The 26,583-nt window shown below is 58.3% G+C and overlaps 2 protein-coding genes across 7 annotated transcripts in view; one reads left to right on the top strand and one right to left on the bottom strand.

Annotated features, from left to right (window-relative positions):
- Positions 1-6,437: 6,437 nt before the first annotated feature.
- LOC105491049 (mitochondrial elongation factor 2) lies at positions 6,438-12,212 on the bottom strand. 4 transcript variants are annotated; one of them, XM_011757160.2, is made up of 5 exons: positions 11,503-11,634; positions 10,517-10,668; positions 9,362-9,515; positions 8,986-9,148; positions 6,438-8,516 (listed from the first exon to the last, which is right to left on the bottom strand). In XM_011757160.2, exons 3-5 carry the CDS (start codon positions 9,506-9,508, stop codon positions 7,462-7,464), a joined length of 1,365 nt encoding a protein of 454 aa, XP_011755462.2. In that variant the 5' UTR covers positions 9,509-9,515; positions 10,517-10,668; positions 11,503-11,634; the 3' UTR covers positions 6,438-7,461. The 4 variants fall into 4 exon arrangements, with proteins under 4 accessions (XP_011755462.2, XP_070938566.1, XP_011755461.2 ...); XM_071082465.1 differs by having other exon boundaries at positions 10,517-10,737; positions 11,503-11,610; XM_011757159.3 differs by lacking the exon at positions 10,517-10,668 and having other exon boundaries at positions 11,503-12,212.
- Positions 12,213-13,141: 929 nt separating this feature from the next.
- LOC105491051 (FLII actin remodeling protein) overlaps positions 13,142-26,583 on the top strand; it is a 19,434-nt gene continuing 5,992 nt past the window's right edge. The window contains exons 1-26 of one of the 3 annotated variants that reach the window (XM_011757165.2): positions 13,142-13,296; positions 14,907-15,017; positions 15,332-15,403; positions 16,658-16,738; positions 17,068-17,153; positions 17,241-17,402; positions 17,741-17,844; positions 18,205-18,380; positions 18,466-18,623; positions 19,362-19,446; positions 19,768-19,915; positions 20,100-20,233; positions 20,436-20,648; positions 20,919-21,098; positions 22,752-22,834; positions 22,959-23,033; positions 23,285-23,368; positions 23,447-23,618; positions 24,126-24,230; positions 24,311-24,502; positions 24,816-25,004; positions 25,102-25,241; positions 25,326-25,560; positions 25,692-25,846; positions 25,932-25,992; positions 26,098-26,226. In XM_011757165.2, the coding sequence (XP_011755467.2) occupies positions 13,234-13,296; positions 14,907-15,017; positions 15,332-15,403; positions 16,658-16,738; positions 17,068-17,153; positions 17,241-17,402; positions 17,741-17,844; positions 18,205-18,380; positions 18,466-18,623; positions 19,362-19,446; positions 19,768-19,915; positions 20,100-20,233; positions 20,436-20,648; positions 20,919-21,098; positions 22,752-22,834; positions 22,959-23,033; positions 23,285-23,368; positions 23,447-23,618; positions 24,126-24,230; positions 24,311-24,502; positions 24,816-25,004; positions 25,102-25,241; positions 25,326-25,560; positions 25,692-25,846; positions 25,932-25,992; positions 26,098-26,226 (3,393 nt within the window). In that variant the 5' untranslated portion in view covers positions 13,142-13,233. Of the gene's footprint in view, positions 13,297-14,906; positions 15,018-15,331; positions 15,404-16,657; positions 16,739-17,067; positions 17,154-17,240; positions 17,403-17,740; positions 17,845-18,204; positions 18,381-18,465; positions 18,624-19,361; positions 19,447-19,767; positions 19,916-20,096; positions 20,234-20,435; positions 20,649-20,918; positions 21,099-22,751; positions 22,835-22,958; positions 23,034-23,284; positions 23,369-23,446; positions 23,619-24,125; positions 24,231-24,310; positions 24,503-24,815; positions 25,005-25,101; positions 25,242-25,325; positions 25,561-25,691; positions 25,847-25,931; positions 25,993-26,097; positions 26,227-26,583 lie in introns of all 3 variants that reach the window. The other 2 variants (XM_011757164.3, XM_071082454.1) reach the window with 2 other exon arrangements.

Raw genomic sequence — 26,583 nt, 5'->3', positions numbered from 1 at the left:
AGTAGCTGGAATTATAGGCATCCGCCTTCATACCCAGCTAATTTGTTTTGTATTTTTAGTAGAGACGGGGTTTCACCATGTTGGCCAGTCTGGTCTCAAACTCGTGACCTCAGGTGATCCACCAGCCTCGGCCTCCCAAAGTGCTGGGATTACAGGCGTGAGCCACCGCGCCCGATCTCGTCACCCATTTTTAAATTGGGTTGTCTTTGTTGTTGAGCTGTAGGAGTTCTTCATAGTTTCTGGATACCAGATGCCTTTGTGGTTTTTACATCTCTACAGGCAACTCCTGCGTGTCTCAAAACCAAACTGCAGGATTGGGCTGCACCATGGACTGGGCTAGGCATCTGAAATCAAACAGACCCAGGCTCAGCCCCTGCTTCCCGGCCTGCTCTGCCACCCTGGGTGTGCGCCCTCATCCCTGGAGCCCCAGTTGCCTCATCCATAATGGGGTGTTCTTGTTCATATTGAGGCTCTCTAGTGAAGGCTTACAGTCAGGCACGACTGCAAATTAAAGCTTCACAAATCAAACCTGTTGGAATTTCCAAGTCTCTCAGCCCACTCAGGTTAGCAGCATGCAGCGCATCGTACCCCATCGACATTTACTGGAAGGGTTTTTAGTCCCTGTGTTGAGCCACATCTGCAGCTTGTGCAACGCACAACCAAGGAGAAGAAAATGACCCCCCACCCCAGCCTTGCTGGATCTAGCTGAGACTAGGCACTGGCCAGGATGTCACATACAGTGGTTTCAACCTCCAGCTGCCGGCAAGACAGCATCTACTGTCCGTTTTCTGCAGGAACCATGTCTCCACTGGGTTAAGTGCTTTCCTCTACCAAGCAGCTAGCCTGGCCTTGAAACCTAGTCCCCGATGCCATGTACCCCCCAACCCCATCAGAGTTTTGTAAAAAGCCCCTCCCTGCTCTCCACACCAAAGCTGAGAGCCCATGGCATAACTGGAGGCTTCCCTGCCATCTTGGCAAAGAAGCCTTGGGTGCCGGGCGTGGTGGTTCACACCTGTAATTCCAGCACTTTGGGAGGCCGAGGTGGGCAGATTACGAGGTCAGGAGATTGAGACCATCCTGGCTAACACGGTGAAACCCTGTCTCTACTAAAAATACAAAAAACTGGCTGCTGGGCATGGTGGGGGCACCTGTAGTCCCAGCTACTCAGGAGGCTGAGGCATAAGAATGGCGTGAACCTGGGAGGCGGAGCTTGCAGTGAGCCGAGATCGCGCCACTGCACTCCAGCCTGGGCGACGGCAGGACTCCATCTCAAAAAAAAAAAAAAAAAACCGTGGCTGATGTCCTGCACATGCTTCCCCAGGTGACTGCTTGCACTTAACAGCAGAGGAAACGAGAGACCACCCCACACAACTGGTAGTGGTTGAGGAGTCTGCCTGATCCCACACTGGATACTTAGAGCATCCAGAATTAAAAATAAGCCCTGTCACCAACACCCAGCCCCTCACCCCCCAGAGCCAGGCTCAATGTGCCCAACAGCGCTGGGGCCTGCCCCTGGAGGCACTGGCTTTTGAGACATGGCAGAGACCCCACTGCCCTTCAGGATGAATTCACTACCAGCCTCTTCTAGAATCCAGCCGAGGACCTGGGATGTTCATATTCAGCTGGATGGTGACCCCAGCTCAATATGCTCACCTGGGTGTTGCCACTCACCTGTTGACCCTCCCTACCAGGGACAGATCTGGGCACCCCATCCCCACCTTAGACCACCAGCTCACACACAGGTGGTGCTGGTGCAGTGGTTAATGTTAGGTGTCAACTACATTGGATTAAGGGATGCTCAGACGGTTGGGTTTTTTTCTGGGTGTCTGTAACAGTGTTGCCAGAGGAGACCGACACAACTCGGTGGACTGAGAGAGGAAGACCCACCCTGAATGTGGGTGGGTACCATCCAATCGGCTGCCAGCACAGCTAGAACAGGTGGAAGAAGGGGGGTGAGCAGCTTGCTGAGTCTTCTCCAGCCCTCTCCCTCTTCCTGTGCCAGATGTTTGCCTCCTCTTCTCTCCTGTTGGACATCAGACTCCAGGTTCTTTGGCCTTTGGACTCTGGGACTTGCACCAGCAGCTTCCTGGAGCCTTCTGCCACAGACTGAAGGCTGCACTGTGGGCTTTCCTGGTTTTGAGACTTTTGGACTTGGACTGAGTCACGCTACCGGCTTCTCTCCACAGCTTGTAGACGGCCTATTCTGGAGCTTCACTGTGTAATCCTGTGAGCTACTTCTCCCTAATTAACTCCCTTTCTATATATACATACAGCCCATTGGTTCTGTCCCTCTGGAAAACACTAATATATAGTCAGGGTCTGGCCTGCAGTCTGAACCTGGAAGGTTCCTTCTGAAACCCATGCAAGCAAGTGAGCCCCAGTGGCCTCCCTGCCTGCCAGAGGCCCCAGCCCGCTGAACGAATTGGTCTCATTGTCTCAGGAATTCAGCAAGCAGTGCATAGATGACCCAGTGCAGGTCACCAGAGTCACTGGTGTTTGTCTTTGGAACCCACCTGGGTTTTCTCCACTACAACCTTAAGGAATTAAGATTTAAAATATATATAGAGAGAGAGAGATTACAAAAGCAAAATGTCATTAAAATGCAAATATTGGCTGGGCACAGTGACTGACACCTGTAATCCCACTACTTAGGGTGGCTGAGCTGGGAGAATTGCTTGAAGCCAGGAGTTTGAGACCAGCCTGTAATCCCAGGGATAATCATGGCTCACTGCAGCCTCGCCCTGCTGGACTCAAGCCATCCTCCCACCTCAGCCTCCTGAGTAGCTGGGCCCACAGGTATACACCACACCTGGCTAATTATTTTTTGTAGAGATGTCTGACTATGTTGCCCGGGCTGGTCTCGAACCCCGGGCCTGAAGCAGTCCTCCCACTTCAACCTCCAAAATGCTGGGATTACAAGCATAAGCCACCATACCTGGCTGTTTTTTTGTTTGCTTTTTAAAATATTAGCAGCAGATAGGGAAACGAGCTCTGAACAGGTCAGCTCTACGGGAATAAATGGTCCCTGTTTGAGGACAATCCCACGGCTAAGTTTTCCTGAAGAGAAGTGTGAAGTGCATACAAGTGGATTTAGAAAAAGGAAATGCTATTTGGTGAAATTTATCAGAGTTAGGGGCAGAGGATCTATGGGTGACATTTTCAAACGACTACATTTAGATTCTCCATTTTTGGAGTCCTTTTTCTTCTACAATCTTCCCTAGCGATCCTTGCATTCTGAGCAGGGGTAGTCACTGCCTTACCACAGTCATCAAGGCTCCTGGCTCTGGGTCACTTGGTGAAAGTAAAACAAGGAATTTGAGTCACCACAGCCAAAGGTTCTGAGTGTTAAGACACTGAGGCCTGGGCAAGCCCATACCCTGCTCCCAGGCAGGCAGGGCGGGGGCTGTCCTTGCCTTGTGGGGAAGGGAGTGGGTGGGATTTCACAGCCCATCAGGACAGCCCAAGACCCAGCAGCCCAGGGCCTGAGGTCATGCAAAGTTCTTAGCAAAACTGATTTGTTTCCATTTCTCTGGCTAGAAACGGAAGACCCAGACGTTAACCTTGGCTAGGTGATGGAACCATGAACATGAACCATGAATGCTTTTAACTTATCCTGGATTTTTCTTTTTTTTTTTTTTAAGCCATGGTTTGAGATGGCAAATTTAGAGCTACCTGAAGCAAGTAGCCTCTACAGATTGGCCTACATCAGGCTTGTGTTGGGGTCTGGCCATCTAAGGAGAGGGACTCTAGACTGAGCTTGCTTCCCGGACAGCTGCACTCTGACCAGGGGCTGGCCTGGCAGCTGGGAGCACCTTGCTGTGCTGGGGCTTGGATGTGGCTGGAGGGTGAGGCACAACTAGGCCCACCAGTCCTCATTCCCAGGCATTACGTTAGCACTGCCTATCCCAGTTAATCGTCACAAGCACCTGGGATTGGGCATTGCGTGACCCCCCAGTTAAAAGATGAGAAGACTGAGGCATAGGCTCTGCCCCAGACTGCTCCCTTGCTGCCCCTCCACCGCCAGGGAAACTACTCAAAGCTCTCCAGCATCAAGGCACCAAGTGATTGGAATGGACCTTGGTCAAGTGTCTCCTGCCTTGGACCCTTATAATATCCTCTGCAAGGAGCCCTTGTGCCCGTCCCCTGCCCTGCACCCAACACCCAGAGGCCTACACCACTATTCCATTTGCTCGGCACGGTTCTGCTTCCCTTGGGTCCTGCGGTCACAGCTGGAGGGGGTAGGGGAGTCCCCTCAGGACGTAAGTGGGGGAAGGACCAGCAGGGCACAAGTGGCACGGCTAGGCTGGAAGCAGCCGTGCACGCAGACCAGAGCCCTCCCCAGCCCACATCTGTCATCTGGTGATAGGAAGTGAGCCCTGGCTTTGGCTCTTGGGGGTGGGGGGGATAAGATGCCCTGGCCTCTCACCTGCGCAAGGCGGGGCAAGTTTCCTCCCCACTTGTGCAGCCACAGAGAGGTGCAAGGGGAGGTAGAGAACACAGGTTCCTGGCTGGGTGCGGTCGCCCATGCCTGTAATCCCAGCACTTTGGGAGGCCAAGGCAGGCAGATCATGAGGTCAAGAGATTCAGACCATCCTGGCCAACATGGTGAAAATCCATCTCTACTAAAAACACAAAAATTAGCCGAGCGTGGTAGTGCGCACCTGTAGTCCCAGCTACTCGGGAGGCTGAGGCAGAATTGCTTTAACCCTGGGAGGCAGAGATTGCAGTGAGCCAAGATCGCGCCATTGCACCCCAGCCTCGGCGACAGAGACTCCGTCTCAAAAGAAAAAAAATAAATAGCCGGGCGCGGTGGCTCAAGCCTGTAATCCCAGCACTTTGGGAGGCCGAGACGGGCGGATCACAAGGTCAGGAGATCGAGACCATCCTGGCTAACATGGTGAAACCCCGTCTCTACTAAAAATACAAAAAACTAGCCGGGCGAGGTGGCGGGCGCCTGTAGTCCCAGCTACTTGGGAGGCTGAGGCAGGAGAATGGCGTAAACCCGGGAGGCGGAGCTTGCAGTGAGCTGAGATCCGGCCACTGCACTCCAGCCTGGGCGACAGAGCGAGACTCCGTCTCAAAAAAAAAAATAAAATAAAAATAAATAAATAAATAAAACACAAGTTTCTAAAAACTGATGGGCATGGCTGAAGGGCCATCAACAGCCCACTGATTACAGAAAGTATGGTGTGGGGCTCGGTTCAGCCTTGTAGGAAGAAACATCCCAAACTGGTTGGTTCCCAGTACTAAAGCAACACAAAGCTTTTCATCTGTTCCTTCCACGTACCGTACTTGTCACAGAAAGTTTGTGTCCCCTTAAACTTGTATGTTGAGATCCTAACCCCCAAGGCACTGCTAACAGCAGATGCAGCCTTTGGGAAGTGATTCGATCATGAGTGTGGGCCCCCACCCCATGGGTGGGCTTAGTTTCCTTTAGAGACCCTAGGAGAGCATTTCCCCGCTTCCTCCACGAGGACAGCTAGATGGGGATACCTATGAACCAGTATGTGGGCCCTCACCAAACATGGGATCTATTTGTGACTCATTCTTGGACTTCTAGCCTCCAAAATGGTCAGACATAAATTTCTGATGTTTATAAGCCACCTAGTCTATGGCATTTTGTTATCACAGCCCAAACAGACTGAGATGATTTTTTTTTATTTTTTATTTTTGAGACAGAGTTTCATTCTTGTTGCCTAGGCTGGAGTGCAATGGCGCAATCTCAGCTCACCACAACCTCTGCCTCCCGGGTTCAAGCAATTCTTCTGCCTCAGCCTCCCAAGTAGCTGGGATTACATGCATGCACCACCACGCCCAGCTAATATTTTTTGAATTTTTAGTAGAAACGGAGTTTCTCCACGTTAGTCAGGCTGGTCTTGAATTCCCAACCTCAGGTGATCCACTTACCTCAGCCTCCGAAAGTGCTGGGATTACAGGCGTGAGCCACGGCACCTGGCCAAAATGCTTTTTAATTTATTTATTTATTTATTTATTTATTTATTTATTTATTTATTGAGACAGAGTCTTGCTCTGTCGCCAGTCTGGAGTGCAGTGGTGTGATCTCGGCTCATTGCAACCTCCACCTCCCGGATTTAAGCGATTCTCCTGCCTTGGCCTCCCAAGTAGCTGGGACTACAGGCACCCGCCACCACACCCAGCTAATTTTTATCTTTTTAGTAGAGATGGGGTTTCACCATGTTGGCCAGGATGGTCTTGATCTCTTGACCCCAGGATCCACCCGCCTCGGCCTCCCAATGTGCTGGGATTATGGGTTTGAGCCAGCGCGCCCGGCCAAGATGCTACTTTTTAAAGTAAACTCTACCACCTCCAATTGACCTCAAGCACCCTTGCCTAAGTGCCAGGACAAGCCACAGGACTTCCAGAAAACCCCCAACAGCTACGTGTGAAAGCGCCAAGACCCCCTTATCCAGCCTGAGTTACACGTTAGAATTTTCTTTTATTCTTGTTCACCTCTTCGAAGCAGAGCTTCATTTCAGCAGGAAGGATACCAGAGGCAGGAGGAGGATCACTTGGGAAGGGAGGTGGAATCTCCCTCCTCTAGCCCCCCTGCTACCTCTAACGGGCTTCAAAGTCAGAATACAGCCATCGGCTGAGAGCAGTTCATTTTGGCACACTGGGAGGCCGGCTCGGCGCACCGGACCCCTCTGGTGGGGGATCAGGCCCTCTGCTCTCCAGTGGGGCCTGGAAGAGCTCCAGTGATATGCCCCAGCTGTGGGCTGGGGGCGCAGCACAGAGCCTCAGCTCCCCCAGGGCCCTCAGCTGCTTGAAGAAAACACTCACCTGGCTGGAGGGAAAAAGGGCCTTGCCCTGAGGTATCAGGTGGGTAGCAAGTCACACTGAGCTCCTGCTCCAGGGCTCGAGAACACAACAAGAAAACTAAACGCACAGAAGACAGCAGGAAAACGCCATCCTTTAACAGCCAAAAAGCTGTCATTCAGGGACACCAGGTGACTCCAGCGCCCGGGGGACAGAACAAACACACCATACCTACCACCAGGCACCAGAGGCCTCAAAACGCCTGGAGCTGGGGCCGGAGAAGGCGGTAAGTCGCCTTCTCTCAGCAGAAATGTGAAGTTGGCCTTTAGCTTCTGCCCAGGATGGCAGAAACCACATTCTGTCGGTGGATTGGTTGCTGGTGATGGACAGAGCCAAGGTCCTGGGGTTGGCCCCAAGGGCTGAAAAGGTGCTTGCAGAAATGGCTGGCACTCCAAGCTGCCTGAGCCAGCCCAGCCGTACTCAGGTGACAGTGACCCAAGCTCTCTGGGCTCAGGGTTTACGGCCACCATAGCCCAAGCACATCCCAATGCCCTGGGTTTAAGTAATGTACCCTCTTTTGTTCTGGCTAAAAGCTAGAGAAAAACCACTATTCAAATCCCCGGAAGGGAGGTGGGCGCAGCTTCCCAGCATTAGAAAACACGCCAGCCACCCGTTCCCACCCACCTAGAGCAGCCCCTCGGGCTCCTGTAGGCCACTGTACAGCGCATAGCCAATGTCGTCAATCTCCTCCTCACGCAAGCTGCTGAAGAGGTTCACGCTGGGGTTGAAGTGGCAGGGCAGGCTGGCCTGCTCCAGGCTGCCGATGAGCAGTTCCAGGGCTTGCAGGAAGCGCTCACCCAAGGCCTCCTCCGTCCAGTCCACATTGTCCTCCCCCAGACGTAGGACCACCTGGGTCAGGTGACCCCGGCCCAGCTGCCCCAGGGCCGAGCAGCCACGGCAGACAGCACACAGCAGCAGCAGCAGCCGACGGCGGGTCCCAGCGTCATGGTCGTCCAGGGCTCGCAGCCTTGCAGCCTCCACTGGATACAGGTCCTGCAGCCAGAGGTTCCCTGCCAGCCCCTCCAGGGGCCAGGCCAAGAGGAGGTGGTCGTCAGCATCGGCCCCAGGGACTGCCACAAGCACAGCCACGGTGAGCTCCAGGCGCTCGTGCTGCACCTCGAGCAGCAGCTCCTCTGAGGCCATGCTGGGCCAGATCAGGCACCCAAGAAGGCTGCCAATGGCCGGCCAGTTGACAGAGGCAGCCAGCGCCTTTCGGAGTAGCTCCAGCAGGATGCGGGAAGAGAGGTAGCCCCCGACCAGGAAGCGGTCCCAGGGGCTGCTCCCGCGGGGGCAGAACTCAAGCTGAGTCCTGCGCACGGCCCAGCAGCGAGGGTCCCTCGCCACAGTGTCCACGCCCGGCACCAGGCTCCATAGGCCCGGCTCCAGCACCAGTGGCACCAGGAGACGCACATGGTCCGCGGCCCCTGCCTGCAGCCCATCATACAGCGGCCCCCCAGGCACAAATGCCCCAAAGGGCAGTTCCGGGAACTTGCTCCGAAAGTAGGCCTGCAGCTCCAGGGCAATGTCGCCAGCCAGCTGTTTGGCCAAAGCCACCTGGGCTGCTGGGATGGTCACATGGTCCCGCTCGAAGGCCAGCAGCCTCTCCTGCAGTGTCAGACACAGCGGTGCTGGGGAGCTGAGCTGTGGTGTCACCTCAGGACCAGTTTCTGCAGGCCCCTCTGCAGAGTGAAGGGGCGGGGAACATGTCGGAACAGCCTGTGATTAGTTAAGAAAACACCACCGACAGCTAGCTGTGTGACGTCCCAGGGCCTCACTTTCCTCACCTGCAATAGCACCTGAGAAGGCACTCAGTTCAGGTCCTCACATATAGTGAGCGCTTGGTGATGAGTTCTCATTGTCCCAGAGTCCAACACCCTGGCCCTATGGCTAAAACAGCTTCATGCAGAGTAGGTAGGTAAGTCACGCCCCTGTGGGCCTCAGTTTCCCCATCTAAAGCTCCCCACTATCACAACGCTGCCACTTTGCTCCAGGAGCAGGACAAAGAAACCCCACCCCCATTAAATGTCTGAGGAGCCCACAACCCAGAGAGAAGCAGGGACTCGCACAGGGCCGCACAGTCAGTCAGGGCGAAGCCTGGGCTGCGTCTCTCGAATGTGACACCAACAGAGGGGAAGGAGTGCCACTCACCTGGGGCAGAGGGCGAGGGGGCCAAGGGCAACACTGGCTGGCTGAGGGCAGCAGGTGGAGGCCGGGGCTGCAGGTGTGGTGTGGCCTTGAGCAGGCTCAGTTCCTTCCAGCTGTCTCCCTTGGTGTCATCCTCGTCCCGTGGGCTAGTGGCCCTGTCAATGAACTACAGGCAGAGTCACAGAGATCAGTGTATATGAAGTCTGGGCAGCCATAGCAAAGCCCAGGGGCAAAGGAGACCAGGGTGCAGGGTGGAGAAGCAGGTGCAGTCTTGCAAGGCCTTGGGCAGTCCCCACCCCTCCCCAGGGCCCCTCTGAAAAGCCCAACCCTGTTGTCCTCCTGCAGGAGCCTCAGGCATGACCCACCCACCTGGCCTTACCCGCTTCACGGCCAGGGTGGCAATGCCCAGCACAGCAGCCCCGCCCACGCCCAGCACCAGGCGGGCATTGGCCAGGAGGAAGTCCACCATGCTGCCCAGCCCCTCGTCGCTACGCCGCTTCCCCCGTTTCTGGGAGAACTCTGCCATGGTCTGCCTGTAAGAGAGCCAGGGGTGAAGGGGCAGCTCAGGTGCAGGTGGCCAGGCTGAGAGAGGGGCTGCTGTGGGCAGGTGCTCTGGCTGTCCTTATGCTGGGTAAGAGAGCTCAGCCCATGAGGGGGGTTTTCTGAGAATTTCTCAAGAGAAAGGGGCCACCCATCCACAGGGGAGGACACCAAGGTCCTGGGAAACCATGTAAAGTACCTAAGAAAGGGCAGGGATGAGATATGAACTTGGGTTTTGGGGCCCCAATCCCCCATCTCTCACGAGGAGATGAGGGAGCTGCCAAGCCCCTTCCCCCAAAGCTGCAAACAACCCACTCCCTGGAAAGAAGCTCGCAAAGGCCCTGAGGCTTGTGCAGGTAGAGGAAGGGGCCGCTCTCCCTGGAGCCCACCCTCCAGGACCTCTGACATCACCAGGGTGTCATCATCTCCATCCCTATGTTACAGAGCCACAGGCTGCCAGCTCACAAGTGAGTGGTGAGGTCTCCAACCCACAACTGCAAGGCCTCCAGACTCTCATCACTCACAGAGTCTGACGGATTCTCCCTGTGCCAGGTGGCCAGGTCCTCAGCAGCAGCCTTATCTGAAAGTCCCTAACCAGAGGGCACGGCAGCCCTCTATGATAACCTCTTCAGAAGAGCCCAAAGTCCAGAGAAGACGAACAATTTGGGGCCCCAGCCAGTCTGGGGGACCACTGGAACCAGTTACCCTCCAAATCTTGACAGGGTAGCCCCAAGAGGCAGAGCTACCGAGTCAGAGCACAGGCAGAGTGACACGGCCCGAGCTGCCCGGGCAGGCCAATGCAGATGTGCTTCTCAGGGTTGAAGCCCCTTTGGCAGGGCAGAAAGGGCTGCCCAGTGCCTCTGTACAGAGGGCTCTCTGGGCCTCTCAGTCTTGGGACAATGTGTAGGTAGTGGTGGGTGATGCTTCTCAGCTGCAGGGAGGCCAAGCAACAGAGAAAGGAAGGTGAGGGCCTGGGCCCAGCCCGTTTGCTCACCTGTAAGATGGCACACGCAGCAGTGAGAGGCAGATGTGGGCAGGCTTGAAGTGTGTGGCTGGGTGGGGCCCAGCACTTGGGAAGTGGAGGCAAAGATCTAGGACCCAGTCCACATTCCTCACGTTCTGCGAGGGTGACACTGCCCTCAGGCCCTGGGAGATGAGCTGGGCTGTGACCTTCGGACATCAGTTAGACACTAGGCAGAACTCTCCCAGGGAGGCCTGAGCAGATGACCATGAGGTCACAGCCTGCCCGGGCACCAAGGACTTCCACCTGCCCTGCCAGAGTGTCGTGCCAGGGGCCCAGTTGCCAGGTGACCAGATGCCTGGAGTAGCTAAAGCCCGAAGCGCTGTGTGACTCAGCCCCGTACACCTGCCTATTCGCCCCAGACTAAAAATAAGACGGTCTGTGGGGAGATCCCAGGCCAACCGGGTGACCCGCCACGGCCCCAAGGCCGGTTTCAGTCTCCTCATCCGTGACTCGGGAATCAATACTGCCACCCACCCCCAGAGAGACCAGGAATCTACTTTGCAAACTGTAAAGCGCTTTAAATACTCCCAATCTGTCTAAATTGGGACTCAGCCCCACCACTGGCGGGGTCGCTCAGGCCTCAGCCCACAGCCTTCCAGCTCCGGGAAGCGGGAGAGGGCACGGGTGGCTGAAAATAACCCGAGTTTGCCCAACGAGGCCCTGGAGGCCGTCTGGCCTTCCCTCCTCTGCCAAACGCGCCTGCCGTGGGCCCGGGCGGTGCAGCCCGCAGCAGCAGCCCTAGGTGGGCGGGTGACGCCCCGTTCGCAGGGAAACTAAGAGACCGAGAGGGGAAGGGGGCTGGGCTGGGATTCGAACGCAGCCCTTGGTCCCCCAAAGGTCCCCTCCCCGCCTTCCCCAGCCGTGACCGCGGGCCACGCCTCCGATCAGCGTTCAGTCGCGCGCCAAGCCCTGAGCCCGGTGACCCTGGGGGCCGCCCCGCCGCGCTCCAGCTGTACCTGCGTCGCAGCTTCCGCACAACAACCGGAGGAGGCCGCGGGACCACGGTCCCTGAGCTCGAACCAGCCTGAGACTGGAACGTGAGGGACCCTGGAACCCGACGTCGAGGGCCCCCGGGGGCGGCCGCGGACTTCGCAGCACGCAGACAAGCAGGCCCTAAGTCCAATCGGAGCGCTCGAGTTCGGAGCACAGGTGCCAAAATACTGCGCAGTTCAGCCAATGAAGGGCAGGCCCCGCCCCCCAGCCGACAGACGCGCTCCCTTCGGGGCGGGACTCCCTGACGCAGTCCGAATTTAAAGGTGCAGGGCTGCATTCCGAGCCTGCGACCAGGTGATGTGACAGGCAGCCCTCCGGGAAGTCTGTGCGTTGTAATGTGAGCCTCCGGTGTGGAAAAAGCTGTCTGGGCCCCCGTTCCTTCCAGGAGCCAGGTAGAGAGGCTGCACATGGCTAGAGGCCCGGCACATCCAACCTGTTAGATCACCTCTGCGAGAGAGTGTCTTGGTGGCCTCGTTCTTAACTGTGGGCCTGCGAGGCACAGTGTGGCGAAAGTGCCTACCCCTGCCACCTGCTCCGTGGGAGCTTATGTGGGCCATTCTCCACCTGGGCCTGTTTTTCTCCTGTAAAATGGGGACACTAGACCCCCTCCTCCCCTACGAAGCATGGCTGGGCATATAACAGCTGTGGCTCATTTATTGGGGTCCTGCTATGTGTCAGCCAGGGCGAGCCCCCTGTGAACAGCAGGGACCAAGACAGATGCTTCTCTTCTGGACCCTCCCTTTGTAGGGGGGCACGAGCACAGGGGTGCTGACACTAAGTGGGAATAATAAACCTGGCACACAAAACAAAACGGAATAATAACCTGCCACTCACTGAGCGCCTGCTGTATGCTGCAGGCTACACGTGCATTCTTGGTTCATTTACTTATGGTGACAATCTTAGGAAGCATTTTACAAATGAGGAAACTGGGTAGGGCGCGGTGGCTCACGCCTGTCATCCCAGCACTCTGAGAAGCTGAGACCGGAGGATCACTTGAGGCCAGGACATCAAGACCAGCCTGGGCAACATAGCAAGACCTTCGTGTCTACAAAAAAACAAAAATAAATTTAGCCAGGTGTGGTGGTCTGCGCCTATAGTCCCAGCTAATCGGGAGGGTGAGCCCAGGAGTTCGAGGCTGCAGTGAGCTATGATCACACCACTGCACTCCAGCCTGGGCGGCAGAGCAAGAAGACCCTGTCTCAACAAAATAAAAACAACACATGAGGAAACTAAGTCCAGAAGCTGGAGAGCTAGGACCCGAGGAGCCAGGTGTCTCACTACCACCGGTCAGCCAAGTACAGGCACTTCCTGGGCCCCTGCGACCCGGGGCCGGGGTTTAGAATCTCTCCGAGGTCAGGGCCAGCTTCATGTGCTGCAGCAGTACAGGGGACGGTGCCTGGCCCAGCGGCCGTTACGGCCCCTACCCTGAGACGCTGGGACTTAAGCCTGGAGATGGTGGAAGCCTCCAGCTCCTGCACAGGAGACGCCCAGCACTCCTTGATGCCACCGCAGTCTTCGAACAGACGGGGAAACTGAGGCCCTAAGAGGCCTAAAGCCTACCCTTCCCGGCGGAAAGCGACCGGCGCGGGCGGGTTAAAGGGGCGGGGCCGGCGCTGGCCCAGCCCGTGGCTCCCCGCACCGCCCCCGCCCCGGCGTTCCTTAGCCCTGCCCGGCCCGGCAGCGAGAGGGGCGCCATGGAGGCCACCGGGGTGCTGCCGTTCGTGCGTGGCGTGGACCTCAGCGGCAACGACTTCAAGGTGAGCTGGACCGGGCGCGTGCTGGGCCTCCCTGCAGGCTTCTCTTCCGCCCGGCCCGCTTGGCCTCCGCTTCCTGTCCCGCCCGGCTCCAGGCCCTGCGCGTCCCCGGGACTGCGGCCGGGGCGGGGGTGGGGCTCTCCCCTGGCCAGGAATGGACCTCCGAGGCCTCCGCCCGGTGCCTGTACGGGGAGACCGAGGCCGGGCAGGCCCAGGACGGACGCTTGGGCTCGGAGTCCCGCCGGGGACCCGGCCGGGAGCCCCCACCCCGTGTCCGTGTTATCCGTCTGGGCTGGATGGTGGCCTGGGGGTCGGGCGAGCCTCCCCACCCCCGAGAGGTCACACGCCCAAGCCAGGCCCTGACTCAGGGATGGCGGCCTGGCCGCCCAGGGGCGGGTGCGGAGCCGACTCATCACTGCCCTCTCCCCGCCACCGCCACCCGCCATCCTGTGTGATCCTGGGCCTCTCAGATCACTTCCCCTCTCAGAGCCCGGGCTTTCTCAGCCGGTGAAAGGGCTTAAAAGTCGCCTCCTTGGATGCAAGGGGTGTAGTGAGATTTGTTGGTGTGGAGAGTGTGTCAGGCGGGTGTGCCAGGTGCTGGGTGGCAGTTGTCTGAGCAGCTGCTGTACTGAGAGAGAAAATGACGGAGCCCAGCCCTCTGTAGCCAGTGGGTGGGGCGGGAGGTGGTTCCAGGACTCAGGAATGAGACAGGCATCGCCGTACCATAGGGGAAGCAGAAAAAGAGAGGAGGGAAGAGCTGGCTGGAGGGTCAGCCTCACTTTCAGGGTGGGTGACTGGCAGGGTCTGCCTGGGTTGTCAGTCTGGGGCCGAGGATGAAAACGCAGGTTTTTCCTGCGTTTACCTGCATGTGTACACACCTTTGACCCAAAGTACAAGTGTCCACACCACTTTTCCCTGACCCCATCCCCACCACCCTAACCTGGGGTCTCTGTTCCTCTTTGCTGAACTGGGAGAGTCTGAGTCACCAGCTGGGAATGTGGCCCTAGGGGGAGAGGAATACCAGCCGCGGGCACTGAAGGCACGTGCTGCCCCAGACTTGGTGCCACAAGGGTTGGGTGCCAAGGTGGGCGTTCACACACTGGGGGAGTGCAGTGATGCGGCCCTGCCCTGCAGGGTGGGGAGCCACGGTCTCCACAAGCAAGAGTTTGGCCCTGGCTGTGTGAATCGCTTGCGTGCTGATGGCAGGGTGAGGGTACAGGTGGGGCCTTTGCAAAGGCTTGGAGGGGGGAATCCCCCACCCCAGGCCTCCAGTCAGAGTGTGGAATGCTGGGTGAAGGAATTTGAGCAGAGCTAACCACAGTGCCGGGTGCTGGGCTCTCACCTGAAACAAGCCAGTTTTGTCCTGGCCCTCCTGGGGCCCAGAATCCAGTAGGATAGACAAATCTTAGGCCAACACTTTTGTCACAGGGGGGCTTTTATTAGTCCCATTCTATGGGTGAAGAAATTGAGGTGCAATGATGAAATGACTTGTCTGTGTTCTCACAGCTGGTGAGAATTGGTTCTGTGGCTCCCCAAAGGCTCCCATGGGCTGGAGGAGCCATAGAAGGTGGTGAGCAGGGGCTCTGTGCTTCACCTTCACATCCTTCCCCCAGGGCGGCTACTTCCCTGAGAATGTCAAGGCCATGACCAGCCTGCGATGGCTGAAGCTGAACCGCACTGGCCTCTGCTACCTGCCCGAGGAACTGGCTGCCCTGCAGAAGCTGGTAAGGGGCTTTGGGCAGGCAGGGGAGGGTCCCTGTGGATAAGCCAGATGGGCAGAGCCTGTGGAGAAGGCAAACAACTTCTCCAGAGAGAGGAAGAACACTGACAGCTATGAGCACAGCTGGAAGAAAGGGAGTGGGCACCCTGTCCAGGGAGGTATGCAAGAAGAGGCCGGGTCCGTGAGGGAGGGAGGCTGCAGGGGGAATTGGGCCAGCGTGGCTGAGGCCTTCCTGGATGGTGCAGAGTTGTGGAGGCAGGCGGGGACTCTGGACACCCCATCCACCGTACTGAGCCTGTGCTCCCCATTCCGGCCCAGGAACACTTGTCTGTGAGCCACAACAACCTGACCACACTTCACGGGGAACTGTCCAGCCTGCCGTCACTGCGCGTGAGTGCTGGCCGGGAGGCCACCAGGCTTGGGGTTGGGACCAGGGTCTGGCCAGGGACATGAAGCCTGGGCCAGACGCCAGGCTGGGCCAGCATCTCTGCCCGCCTCCGTGTCAGGCTCAGAGGTTCAGGTGTCACAAGAGGGGCCCCCTTGTTAGAGGTTACAGCAGTGCCCTGCGTAAAGTAACCCATGTGGATCAGAGAATTCTCTTGGGAAAAAGATAAATCCAAAATCTTACCAGCCATTATGGATAATAACTACGGTAATAATAACCAATACAGGCTGAGCCATGTTCCCATTATTCTATTAGGATTTTTTCATATGCTCTAACCCTCCACTAATGTTGCGGAAGAGAAACTTGGCCACCAAGGCAGATTACTTGCCCCAGGTCACAGAGCCAGGCAGTGGTAGAGCTGGGGTTGAGTAGGGTTTGGCCAGGAGCACCGTGTACCTTCTACCCAAAACTTGAACGTCCCAGGGCATCAGGCCCTTGGCCAGACCCTGTAGGCCTCAACAAGGGCCATTCTCATCTGAAGTCAGAGCCCTGGAGATGTTTCAGGCACAGCTTCTCACTTGGACTCTCTGAGTTCAAAGCTGGGCTTTGCCACTTCCTGGCGATGTGACCTTGTGCAAATCCCTTCTGCTTTCTGCATCTCATCTGCAAGTGCAGTGGTTGGGAGGGGCAGCAGTGACCTCGGGAAGCAGCAGCAGGGTGCCACACAGGCATTCGGACTGGAGAAGTGGCGGGGCAGCTCCAGTGACTCCCGTTGTCACTTGCAGTCACAGCACCATTCTCTGGCCCTGTTCCCTCTCACGCTCAAGCTTTCTGCATCTCTGTAAGGTGTAAGGAGGTGTCAGCCTTAAGTTAGGGAGAGAAAGCAGACTTCCTCTCAGTCCAGATGCTGATTTCGAGTTCTCTCCCTCTGTTCTGAAAACCCTGACTCAGACCTTACCCCTATCTTACCTTCTGGCATTAAGAAGAAGAGAAATTATTTGAACAGAAAAGATTCCCTGAGGGCCCTGTGCTGGGCTCCGGGGCACATTTGGGCTGGGCTTTGAGGTGTGACTAGGAGTTCACTGGGAGGCTAGTAAGAGTCCTCCAAGAGAGGGGGCTATTTGATCAAAGGCCAGAGGTAAGAGAGTCCTCAGGCCTGGCCTCTGGTGAGCCTCCTGAGGAGGTGTCCCTCTCTAGACTCTCTGTTCCTTTCTGGGAGTAGAAGCCAAGAATCATAGACTCTTATGGTTTATTCCCAGGCCATCGTGGCCCGAGCCAACTGTCTGAAGAATTCTGGAGTCCCTGATGACATCTTCAAGCTAGATGACCTCTCAGTCCTGGTCAGTGGCTACCGACTCATCTGGCCCCTATGCTAGCCGGACCATTCAATCCCCACTCACTATAAAAGTCCCTGGGGCCATTGTCATCCCATTTTGCAGATGGGAAAACTGAGTCTTGGAGTGGATAGTACCTTGCCTGAGGTCACTTTTGGAGTCAGATCCCTAACCCAGGCACTCTTCCTCCCAAGTCCCTGACTGTTTCTCTTTGGCCCTGAAACCCCCTCATCTACCCCCACACCCAACTCAGTGCCCTGGCCTGATCCCCAAGCTTGGCAGAAGCCTGGCAGGGTGGAGACTCCCCTGACCTGGGTCTTGCCCCTTCTACCCAGGACTTGAGCCACAACCAGCTGACGGAGTGCCCGCGGGAGCTGGAGAACGCCAAGAACATGCTGGTGCTGAACCTCAGCCACAACAGGTGCCAGGCCAGCCGGGGGCAGGGGGCAGGTGGGCCTTGGGGGGGTGGCCGGTGCTGACTCAGGTGGCTCCTGCTCCCCACCCGTAGTATCGACACCATCCCCAACCAGCTCTTCATCAACCTCACCGACCTGCTGTACCTGGACCTCAGCGAGAACCGCCTGGAGAGCCTGCCCCCGCAGATGCGCCGCCTGGTGCACCTGCAGACGCTGGTGCTCAATGGGAACCCTCTGCTGCATGCACAGCTCCGGTGGGCGCCCCCTCGGGCCGCACTCCTGCAGAAGCCACCCTGAGGAGTCTGGCCTGGCCCCTTAACTTCCCAGAGCCCCAGCCCTTCTCCACTGGGCCCAGCCATCCCTCCATGCAGGCAGCACCCCTCAGTCTCCAACCTCCTAAGTATCATGTCCACCTCTCAGTCCTGTCTTCTCGCTTACATGCCCTGCAACCACCCTTGGGCTTGTCCCTTCGGCCAGATGAGACTTCACACCTACCCTCAGGGCCCTGTGCTCTTGGTCCTGCCCTGCCAGGCCCCACCCTTGACACCCCCTAGGTGGGCCCTGGCCCTGACCACTCACATCACCCTGGCAGGCAGCTCCCAGCGATGACCGCCCTGCAGACCCTGCACCTGCGGAGCACCCAGCGCACCCAGAGTAACCTCCCCACCAGCCTCGAGGGTCTGAGCAACCTCGCAGGTCAGGCAGCCCCAGGAGCCCCTCTGAGCTGTGGCCCGCTTTGGGCCCTCTTGCTTCCTTATGGGTGAAGGGGGTTGACCCTGCTCCTCAGACCAGTGCCCAGAGGGAAAAAGCTACAGTTATGTTACAGTGACTTCTGCGATGATGATGATGTCTTAACACTGACTTTATGCCCAGACACCCCTCCCAAAGCCCCGTGTGAGGGAGTTTGTCCAAATGGAGAAACTTGGGCGCACGGCAGTCGTCATTTGCCTGAGGCCACGCAGCTCAGAGGTGGCAGAGTTGGGGTTCACACTGGGGCTGGCTGCCCTGGCACCTGCTGCATGGGCCCCAGCTGATGCCCCCCACCCTGCACCCCAGATGTGGACCTGTCCTGCAACGACCTGACGCGGGTGCCTGAGTGCCTGTACACCCTCCCCAGCCTGCGCCGCCTCAACCTCAGCAGCAACCAGATCACAGAGCTGTCCCTGTGCATAGACCAGTGGGTGCACGTGGAAACTCTGAACCTGTCCCGAAATCAGCTCACCTCACTGCCCGTGCGTCTGATCCCCTCGGTAGGGGGGTGGGAGGGAGGCGGTGAGCCTGGCCCTGACCTCCCACCCCTGCCCATTGCCCCTCCAGTCAGCCATTTGCAAGCTGAGCAAGCTGAAGAAGCTGTACCTGAACTCCAACAAGCTGGACTTTGACGGGCTGCCCTCGGGCATCGGCAAGCTCGCCCACCTGGAGGAGTTCATGGCTGCCAGCAACAACCTGGAGCTGATCCCTGAAAGTCTCTGCAGGTGCTGGGCAGGGCTGGGGCTAGCAGGGGCACTCCCAGCGCAGAGAACCCCAGGATCGTAGTCAGAGCCCACCCTGTGGTCGGTGCAAGGCAGACAAAATGAAGATGGGTTAATTTTTTTTTTTTTTTTTTTTTTGAGGCAGAGTCTCTCTCTGTTGCCCAGGCTGGAATGTAGTGGTGCAATCTCGGCTCACAGCAGCCTCCGAGCCCCGGGTTCAAGCGAATCTCCTGCCTCAGCCTCCTGAGTAGCTGGGATCACAGGCGTGTGCCACCACGCCCAGCTAATTTTTGTATTTTTGGTAGAGATGGGGTCTCACCATGTTGGCCAGGCTGGTCTTGAACGCCTGTCCTCAAATGATCCACCTGCCTCAGCTTCCCAAAGTGCTGGGATTACAGGTGTGAGCCACCGCGCCCGGCCCAGTTAATTCACCTTTGTGGATGAAGACCACAGTCCCATGCCAGCCATTCCCAACTTGAGCTCCTGAGAGCACCCTTGGGAGGGCACTGTTAGGGACAAGGCCACATGAAGTGGGAATGCAGTGTTGCTTCCCTCCCCTTCTGGAGGTCACAGTGCCCATAACATGGTCTCTTGGCTCTGAGAAGTCCTTCAGGCAGAGAACAGAGACCCCCGCCTGTTCCTCTGACCCTACCTGCCTCCCCTGCCCGGGACTAGGGGTTTCCTGCCCACTTCCCCTTGTCCATCACCTCCGTGAGGCCCTGGCCAGCCCTGTCTTCGCAGGTGCCCAAAGCTGAGGAAACTTGTCCTGAACAAGAACCGCCTGGTGACCCTCCCGGAAGCCATCCATTTCCTGACGGAGATCGAGGTCAGGCATGCTGGCCTAGAGGGCTCAAGAGAAATGAGCAAGGGGTGTGCCCTGGAGCAAGGGGGACCCAGCAGAGGCCTCCTCAGGGGGGTGGCCAGTGCCAGGGTGCCCGTGGGGAGAAGGTGGGCCAGCTCCCTGCATCCAGAGTACACTCCACAGTCTCATTTAAGCCCCCAACCAGCCCCAGAGGTGGGTGGGAGGAGAACCCAGGTCCCTGACCTCTCAGCCCTGGCGGCTGCAGACAAGAGCAAGAAACTGGATTGGTGTGTCTGGGAGGTGGGACCCAGGCTCACTGCCAGCTCTGCTCACCCCACGGGGCAGGTCCTAGATGTGCGGGAGAACCCCAACCTGGTCATGCCGCCCAAGCCCGCGGACCGTGCTGCTGAGTGGTACAACATCGACTTCTCGCTGCAGAACCAGCTGCGGCTGGCAGGTGCCTCCCCTGCTACCGTGGCCGCGGCTGCAGCTGGTGAGTGGGGAAGGATCTGGCCTGGGAGCAGGGGCTCCTCTCCAGGCCTCAGATGACACCATGTAAATGGGGTGGCGTACAGCTTTCTGAACCCTGGTGGGTAGAGTTGGCCCTTGGTGGGTCGCACGCCCAAGGGGGCAGCAGGCCCAGTGAGGGCTCAGCTGTTTGCCCCTCCCTTAAGCAGGGAGTGGGCCCAAGGACCCTATGGCTCGCAAGATGCGGCTGCGGAGGCGCAAGGACTCAGCCCAGGATGACCAGGCCAAGCAGGTGCTGAAAGGCATGTCAGATGTTGCCCAGGAGAAGAACAAAAAGCAGGAGGTGAGCCAGGCCAGGGCTGGGACAGGGCAGGGAGCCTTAACTTCTACTGAAGGCTGACCCTGGCCTTGACCCTGGCCAAGAGGGATGGGGGGTGCTGGGCAGAGAGAACAGCTGTGCAAAGTCCCTGAGGTGTGGGTAGCAAGTCAAGACTAGCCTGAGTGGCTTCACAGAGTCAAGCCATGCTCTGTGACTCTGCCCCCAGGAGAGCGCAGATGCCCGGGCCCCCGGCGGGAAGGTGCGGCGCTGGGACCAGGGCCTGGAGAAGCCACGCCTTGACTACTCCGAGTTCTTCACGGAGGACGTGGGCCAGCTGCCCGGCCTGACCATCTGGCAGATCGAGAACTTCGTGCCTGTGCTAGTGGAGGAAGCCTTCCACGGCAAGTTCTACGAGGCTGACTGCTACATCGTGCTCAAGGTGAGGGCCTGGCATGCTGTTAGGGGCCATGTGGCCCGGTGCCTTCCTCTAAGATGGCTTAGTCCCCAACTCTAGAGTTTTGTTCAGGGAGGCCAGGTGGGAGGTGGGCAAGCTGCTAGAGGTGGTCCAGGCACCTTTGTACTGCCCAGGGGCACAAACGGGCAGCACAAAGCTCCTGGGGCTGGGAAGCCTGTGCTATTCAGAGTGGCCTCTCTGGGGTGGCCGGAAAGCCAGGACGAAGGCTGATGTGGACGGTGCCTTGGCTTCCAGACCTTTCTGGATGACAGCGGCTCCCTCAACTGGGAGATCTACTACTGGATTGGCGGGGAGGCCACACTCGACAAGAAAGCTTGCTCTGCCATCCACGCTGTCAACTTGCGCAACTACCTGGGTGCCGAGTGCCGCACCGTCCGGGAGGAGATGGGCGATGAGAGCGAGGAGTTCCTGCAGGTGCCAGCCCATTAAAATTAGGGGTGGGCAGAGTGGGGGACCCAGAGAACTCTGGTGCAGGGGCAGTGGGCCCAAGGAAGGTAGGCAGAACAGGTGGGCAGGTAGGGAGCTGGGATTAAAGGGGGCTGGATCAACGATACTGTGCGGGACCTAAGGTAGACGGCAGGGTGAGGGCTAAGGTAGCCAAAGCCTGGGTCAGTAAAGGAGAGTTCTGGAACATGGGGCAGAATTCAGCCGGGCAAGGGTAAGGGTACAAGGCTGGGCACGGGAGCTAGACCAATGGGCTGACACGGGAGCTGAGAGTAGGTTGGAAGGGGTGTTGTCGAGAGCAGTGAGGAGGCAAGGCCAAAATCTGTTTTTTTTTTGTTTTGTTTTGTTTTTTTAGTTTTTTTTTTTGAGACGGAGTCTCGCTCTGTCGCCCAGGCTGGAGTGCAGTGGCTGGAATGTCAGCTCACTGCAAGCTCCGCCCCCCGGGTTCACGCCATTCTCCTGCCTCAGCCTCCTGAGTAGCTGGGACTACAGGCGCCCGCCAGCACGCCCGGCTAGTTTTTTGTATTTTTAGTAGAGACGGGGTTCCACCGTGTTAGCCAGGATGGTCTCGATCTCCTGACCTCGTGATCCGCCCGCCTCAGCCTCCCAAAGTGCTGGGATTACAGGCTTGAGCCACCGTGCCCACCCGTGTATGTTTTTTTCTTAGACGGACTCTCGCTCTGTTGCCCAGGCTGGAGTGCGGTGGCACAATCTTGGCTCACTGCAACCTCCGCCCCCAGGGTTCAAGCGATTCTCTTGCCTCAGCCTCCCAAGTAGCTGGGATTACAAGCATGTGTCACCACGCCTAGCTAATTTTTTTTTTTTTTTTTTTTTTTTGAGATGGAGTCTCGCTCTATCACCCAGGCTGGAGTGCAGTGGCCAGATCTCAGCTCACTGCAAGCTCCGCCTCCCGGGTTTACACCATTCTTCTGCCTCAGCCTCCTGAGTAGTGGGGACTACAGGCGCCCGCCATCTCGCCCGGCTAATTTTTTGTATTTTTTAGTAGAGACGGGGTTTCACCGTGTTAGCCAGGATGGTCTCGATCTCCTGACCTCGTGATCCGCCCGTCTCGGCCTCCCAAAGTGCAGGGATTACAGGCTTCAGCCACCGCGCCTGGCCAATTTTTGTATTTTTTTAGTAGTGCTGGTCTTGAACTCCTGACCTTAGGTGATCCACCCGCCTTGGCCTCCCAAACTGCTAAGATTACAGGCATGAGCCACTGTGCCCAGCCAGATCTGTTTGGTTTTTTTTTTTTTTTAAGACAGAGTTTTGCTCTTGTTGCCCAGGCCCGATCTCGGCTCACTGCAGCCTCCACCTCCCAGGTTCAAGTGGTTCTCCTGCCTCAGCCTTCCGAGTAGCTGGGATGATAGGCATGCGCCACCATGCCTGGCTAATTTATGTATTTTTAGTAGAGACGGGGTTTCTCCACATTGATCAGGCTGGTCTCGAACTCCCAACCTCAGGTGATCCACCCACCTCGGCCTCCTGAAGTGCTGGGATTACAGGCATCATAGATTTGTGGCTCAATTCACCTGTAGGCAACTCTCTATCCCACCCGAGAGGCAGTGGTTGGTGGGGGAGGGAGCAGCTCAGTGATGAAGAACCACACCCTCACACACACAGGTGTTTGACAACGACATCTCCTACATTGAGGGTGGAACAGCCAGTGGCTTCTACACTGTGGAAGACACGCACTACGTCACCAGGTGAGGGCATGGGGGCAATGGGGGGCGTGGACCTGGAGTCTGCTGGCAAGGGGTGGAGGGGAGGGTGTTGGGCCTAAGTTAGGCCCTTGGTGCCTACACCGAGCCACTCTTGTCCTGCGCCCAGGATGTATCGTGTGTATGGGAAAAAGAACATCAAGTTGGAACCTGTGCCCCTCAAGGGAGCCTCTCTGGACCCAAGGTGAGCCCCAACAATGTGAGGTGGAGGTGCTTCACCCTCAGCCTCCTCCCCACCAGTGGGGGCAGGTGTGGGCCTCTTAGAAGAGGAGGCTCTCTAGCAACCCCTTTAACTCCTGCCCACGAGCTTAGCGGGGGATCCCTGAGGCTTACCTAGAAACCCCATAGTGAGGGATTTTTTTGGTGGGGTCAGGAGTATGGGGTGACCATTGCCCCATGCCCCATCACAGCTCCTTCCTGCCCCTTCCTGTCCAGGTTTGTTTTCCTTCTGGACCGAGGGCTAGACATCTACGTGTGGCGGGGGGCCCAGGCCACACTGAGCAGCACCACCAAGGCCAGGTACGAGGATACCGTGGGGTCTTTTGCGCGAAGGAAAGGGGTGCGAGCCTCGCTGATGACTTTGCATCCTGCTCTCAGGCTCTTTGCAGAGAAAATTAACAAGAATGAGCGGAAAGGGAAGGCCGAGATCACACTGCTGGTGCAGGGCCAGGAGCTCCCAGAGTTCTGGGAGGCACTGGGTGGGGAGCCCTCTGAGATCAAGAAGCACGTGCCTGATGACTTCTGGCCGCCCCAGCCCAAGCTGTACAAGGTGAGCCCTGCTGCTGAGGCCCACCGTGGCCTCCCAAGTTGACCCGCTGACTGGGGGAATAGGCTACACACCAATGTAGTTGGCTGTGGGCTCCATCTCGACTTTGGTGGGGAGAGGGTGCCACCTTCTGGACAAGGAACAGTATGAGCAAAGGTCCGGAGGCTGCTTTCGAGAAGTAGCCTGACTGAGTCTTTCCAGGATGGTGGGGCGGGAGGGGAGACAGAAGCGCCTAGTGCCAGGGCTGGGAACCTTGGCTCAATTATCCAGATTCTTGTGAACAGGAAAGGGACAAGTTAGAGAATTAGAAATGACATGAAGGGCCTGGAGAGGGCAGGCATTTAAAAGCCCTTCTGAAAGGATAGGCCTAAAAAGACTTGACAGGGAGGGGGAAACGGGAGCAGTCAGTGAGCCACGCTGCAGGGCAGGGCTGGTTCCAGAGCAGAGGGCTGTGTGGGTGAGGTTCCTGTCTCCAGACCCCTTCCCTGCCATGCTCATCCTTCCTGCTAGGTGGGCCTGGGCTTGGGCTACCTGGAGCTGCCGCAGATCAACTACAAGCTCTCCGTGGAACATAAGCAGCGTCCCAAGGTGGAGCTGATGCCAAGAATGCGGCTGGTAAGAGATGCAGGAGGAGGGCGCGGGGCCGGATCCCTCCCTGTTGGCTGGGCTTTGACCTCCAGGCTCCCGGTCTGCAGCTGCAGAGTCTGCTGGACACACGCTGCGTGTACATTCTGGACTGTTGGTCTGACGTGTTCATCTGGCTCGGCCGCAAGTCCCCGCGCCTGGTGCGCGCTGCTGCCCTCAAGCTGGGTCAGGAGCTGTGCGGGATGCTGCACCGGCCACGCCATGCCACGGTCAGCCGCAGCCTGGAGGGCACCGAGGCGCAGGTGTGCTTGCTGCTTCGGAGGCCCCTCCCCAGCATCCTTTACACCCTTACACCCTGACATGCCCTGACTCCTGTGGTTCCACTGTCTCCCTACAGAGCTGGGCCCAAACCCACCTCCTCTTTGCTGACTCTGCCCAGACCCCGCCCCCTCTGCAAGCTGCCACTCGTATTCCTACCTCCGTGTCCGAGGCCCCGCCTCCCAAGCCCCGCCCTAGATCTCCCTTGGGTCCCGCCTCAAGCCTCAGGCTACTTCCTCCAACCCTAAGCTTAACCATGCCGCACCCCTCATGGTTAGTTGATGGCCTCCCTGGCAGGTGTTCAAGGCCAAGTTCAAGAATTGGGACGACGTGTTGACGGTGGACTACACGCGCAACGCGGAGGCCGTGCTGCAGAGCCCGGGTCTCTCTGGGAAGGTGAAACGCGACGCCGAGAAGAAAGACCAGATGAAGGCTGACCTCACTGCGCTCTTCCTGCCGCGGCAGCCGCCCATGTCGCTGGCGGAGGTGGGGGCGGGGCCGGGGCCGGGGGGCGGGCCGAGGGCGGGGCCTATGCGCACAGCGCACTCAGACCTGCCGTGGGGCGGGTCCCTGCCGCCTGCAGGCGGAGCAGCTGATGGAGGAGTGGAACGAAGACCTAGACGGCATGGAGGGTTTCGTGCTGGAGGGCAAGAAGTTTGCACGGCTGCCGGAAGAGGAGTTTGGCCACTTCTATACGCAGGACTGCTACGTCTTCCTCTGCAGGTGCCACCTCAGCACTCCCTTCCCTAGGTCCCTCCCCTGGTGCTGAGGGCTCAAGCCCCTGCTCACAACCCTCCAACCCGGCAGGTACTGGGTGCCCGTGGAGTACGAGGAGGAGGAAAAAAAGGAAGACGAGGAGGAGAAGGCCGAGGGCAAAGAAGGCGAGCAGGCAACAGCTGAGGCAGAGGAGAAGCAGCCAGAGGAGGACTTCCAGTGCATTGTGTACTTCTGGCAGGGCCGCGAAGCCTCCAACATGGGCTGGCTCACCTTCACCTTCAGCCTGCAGAAGAAGTTCGAGAGCCTCTTCCCTGGGAAGCTGGAGGTGTCCCTGGCAGCCCCGCGAGCCCGAGGCCAGGCGGAGGGGTGTGGTGGGGCCCAGACCCAGAGAAGGTTAGGCTCCTGAGGGGAAGGTGGGGGTCCAGGGAGCTGCCCCTAACACTTCCACATCCCCAGGTGGTACGCATGACGCAGCAGCAGGAGAACCCCAAGTTTCTGTCCCATTTCAAGAGGAAGTTCATCATCCACCGGGGCAAGAGGAAGGCGGCCCAGGGCGCCCAGCAGCCCAGCCTCTACCAGATCCGCACCAACGGCAGCGCCCTCTGCACCCGGTGCCTGGCTGGGGGAGGACACAGTGGCGAGCAGGGGTCAGGGAACCAGGCCTGACTCCTTGCTGATGCCCCATCCCTTCCACAGGTGCATCCAGATCAACACTGACTCCAGTCTTCTCAACTCCGAGTTCTGCTTCATCCTCAAGGTGGGGTTGTGGGTGTGAGCCAGGGCTCCGTGGACCAAGGGGTGGGGTGTTTGGGCGCTGAGTCAGCTGCAAACACCCCCACCCCCACCCCTGCACACTCCCCAGGTTCCCTTTGAGAGTGACGACAACCAGGGCATCGTGTATGCCTGGGTGGGCCGGGCATCAGACCCTGACGAAGCCAAGTTGGCAGAAGACATCCTGAACACCATGTTTGACACCTCCTACAGCAAGCAGGTCAGGAGGCGGGCGGGCAGGTCAGGAGGCGGGCGGGCAGGCAGGCGGGCGGGCAGGCGGGTGGGCAGGTCAGGAGGCGGGAAGGCGGGCGGGCAGGCGGGCGGGCAGGTCAGGAGGCGGGCGGGCGGGCAGGCGGGTGGGCAGGTCAGGAGGCGGGAAGGCGGGCGGGCAGGCGGGCGGGCAGGCGGGCGGACAGGTCAGGAGGAGGGCGGGCGGGCAGGCGGGCGGGCAGGTCAGAAGGCGGGTGGGCGGGCAGGCGGGCGGGCAGGTCAGGAGGCGGGCGGGCAGGCGGGCGGGCAGGTCAGAAGGCGGGTGGGCGGGCAGGTGGGCGGGCAGGTCAGGAGGCGGGCGGGCGGG

This window comes from Macaca nemestrina, chromosome 17, assembly GCF_043159975.1.
Source record: "Macaca nemestrina isolate mMacNem1 chromosome 17, mMacNem.hap1, whole genome shotgun sequence".
NCBI classification, from domain to species: domain Eukaryota; kingdom Metazoa; phylum Chordata; class Mammalia; order Primates; family Cercopithecidae; genus Macaca; species Macaca nemestrina.
Note: the sequence above shows the minus strand (reverse complement) of the source record. Positions and strands in the feature narration are given on the sequence as shown.

Coding starts and splice junctions, on each gene's coding strand:
- LOC105491049 (XM_011757159.3), bottom strand. CDS start 11,948: ATGTGCAGCCTCTCTACCTGGCTCCTGGAAGGAACGGGGGCCCAGACA. Junction 9,516..11,502: donor GTGCGGAAGCTGCGACGCAG/GTACAGCTGGAG, acceptor GCTCTCTTACAG/GCAGACCATGGCAGAGTTCT. Junction 8,517..8,985: donor CCCCTCGCCCTCTGCCCCAG/GTGAGTGGCACT, acceptor TTCACTCTGCAG/AGGGGCCTGCAGAAACTGGT.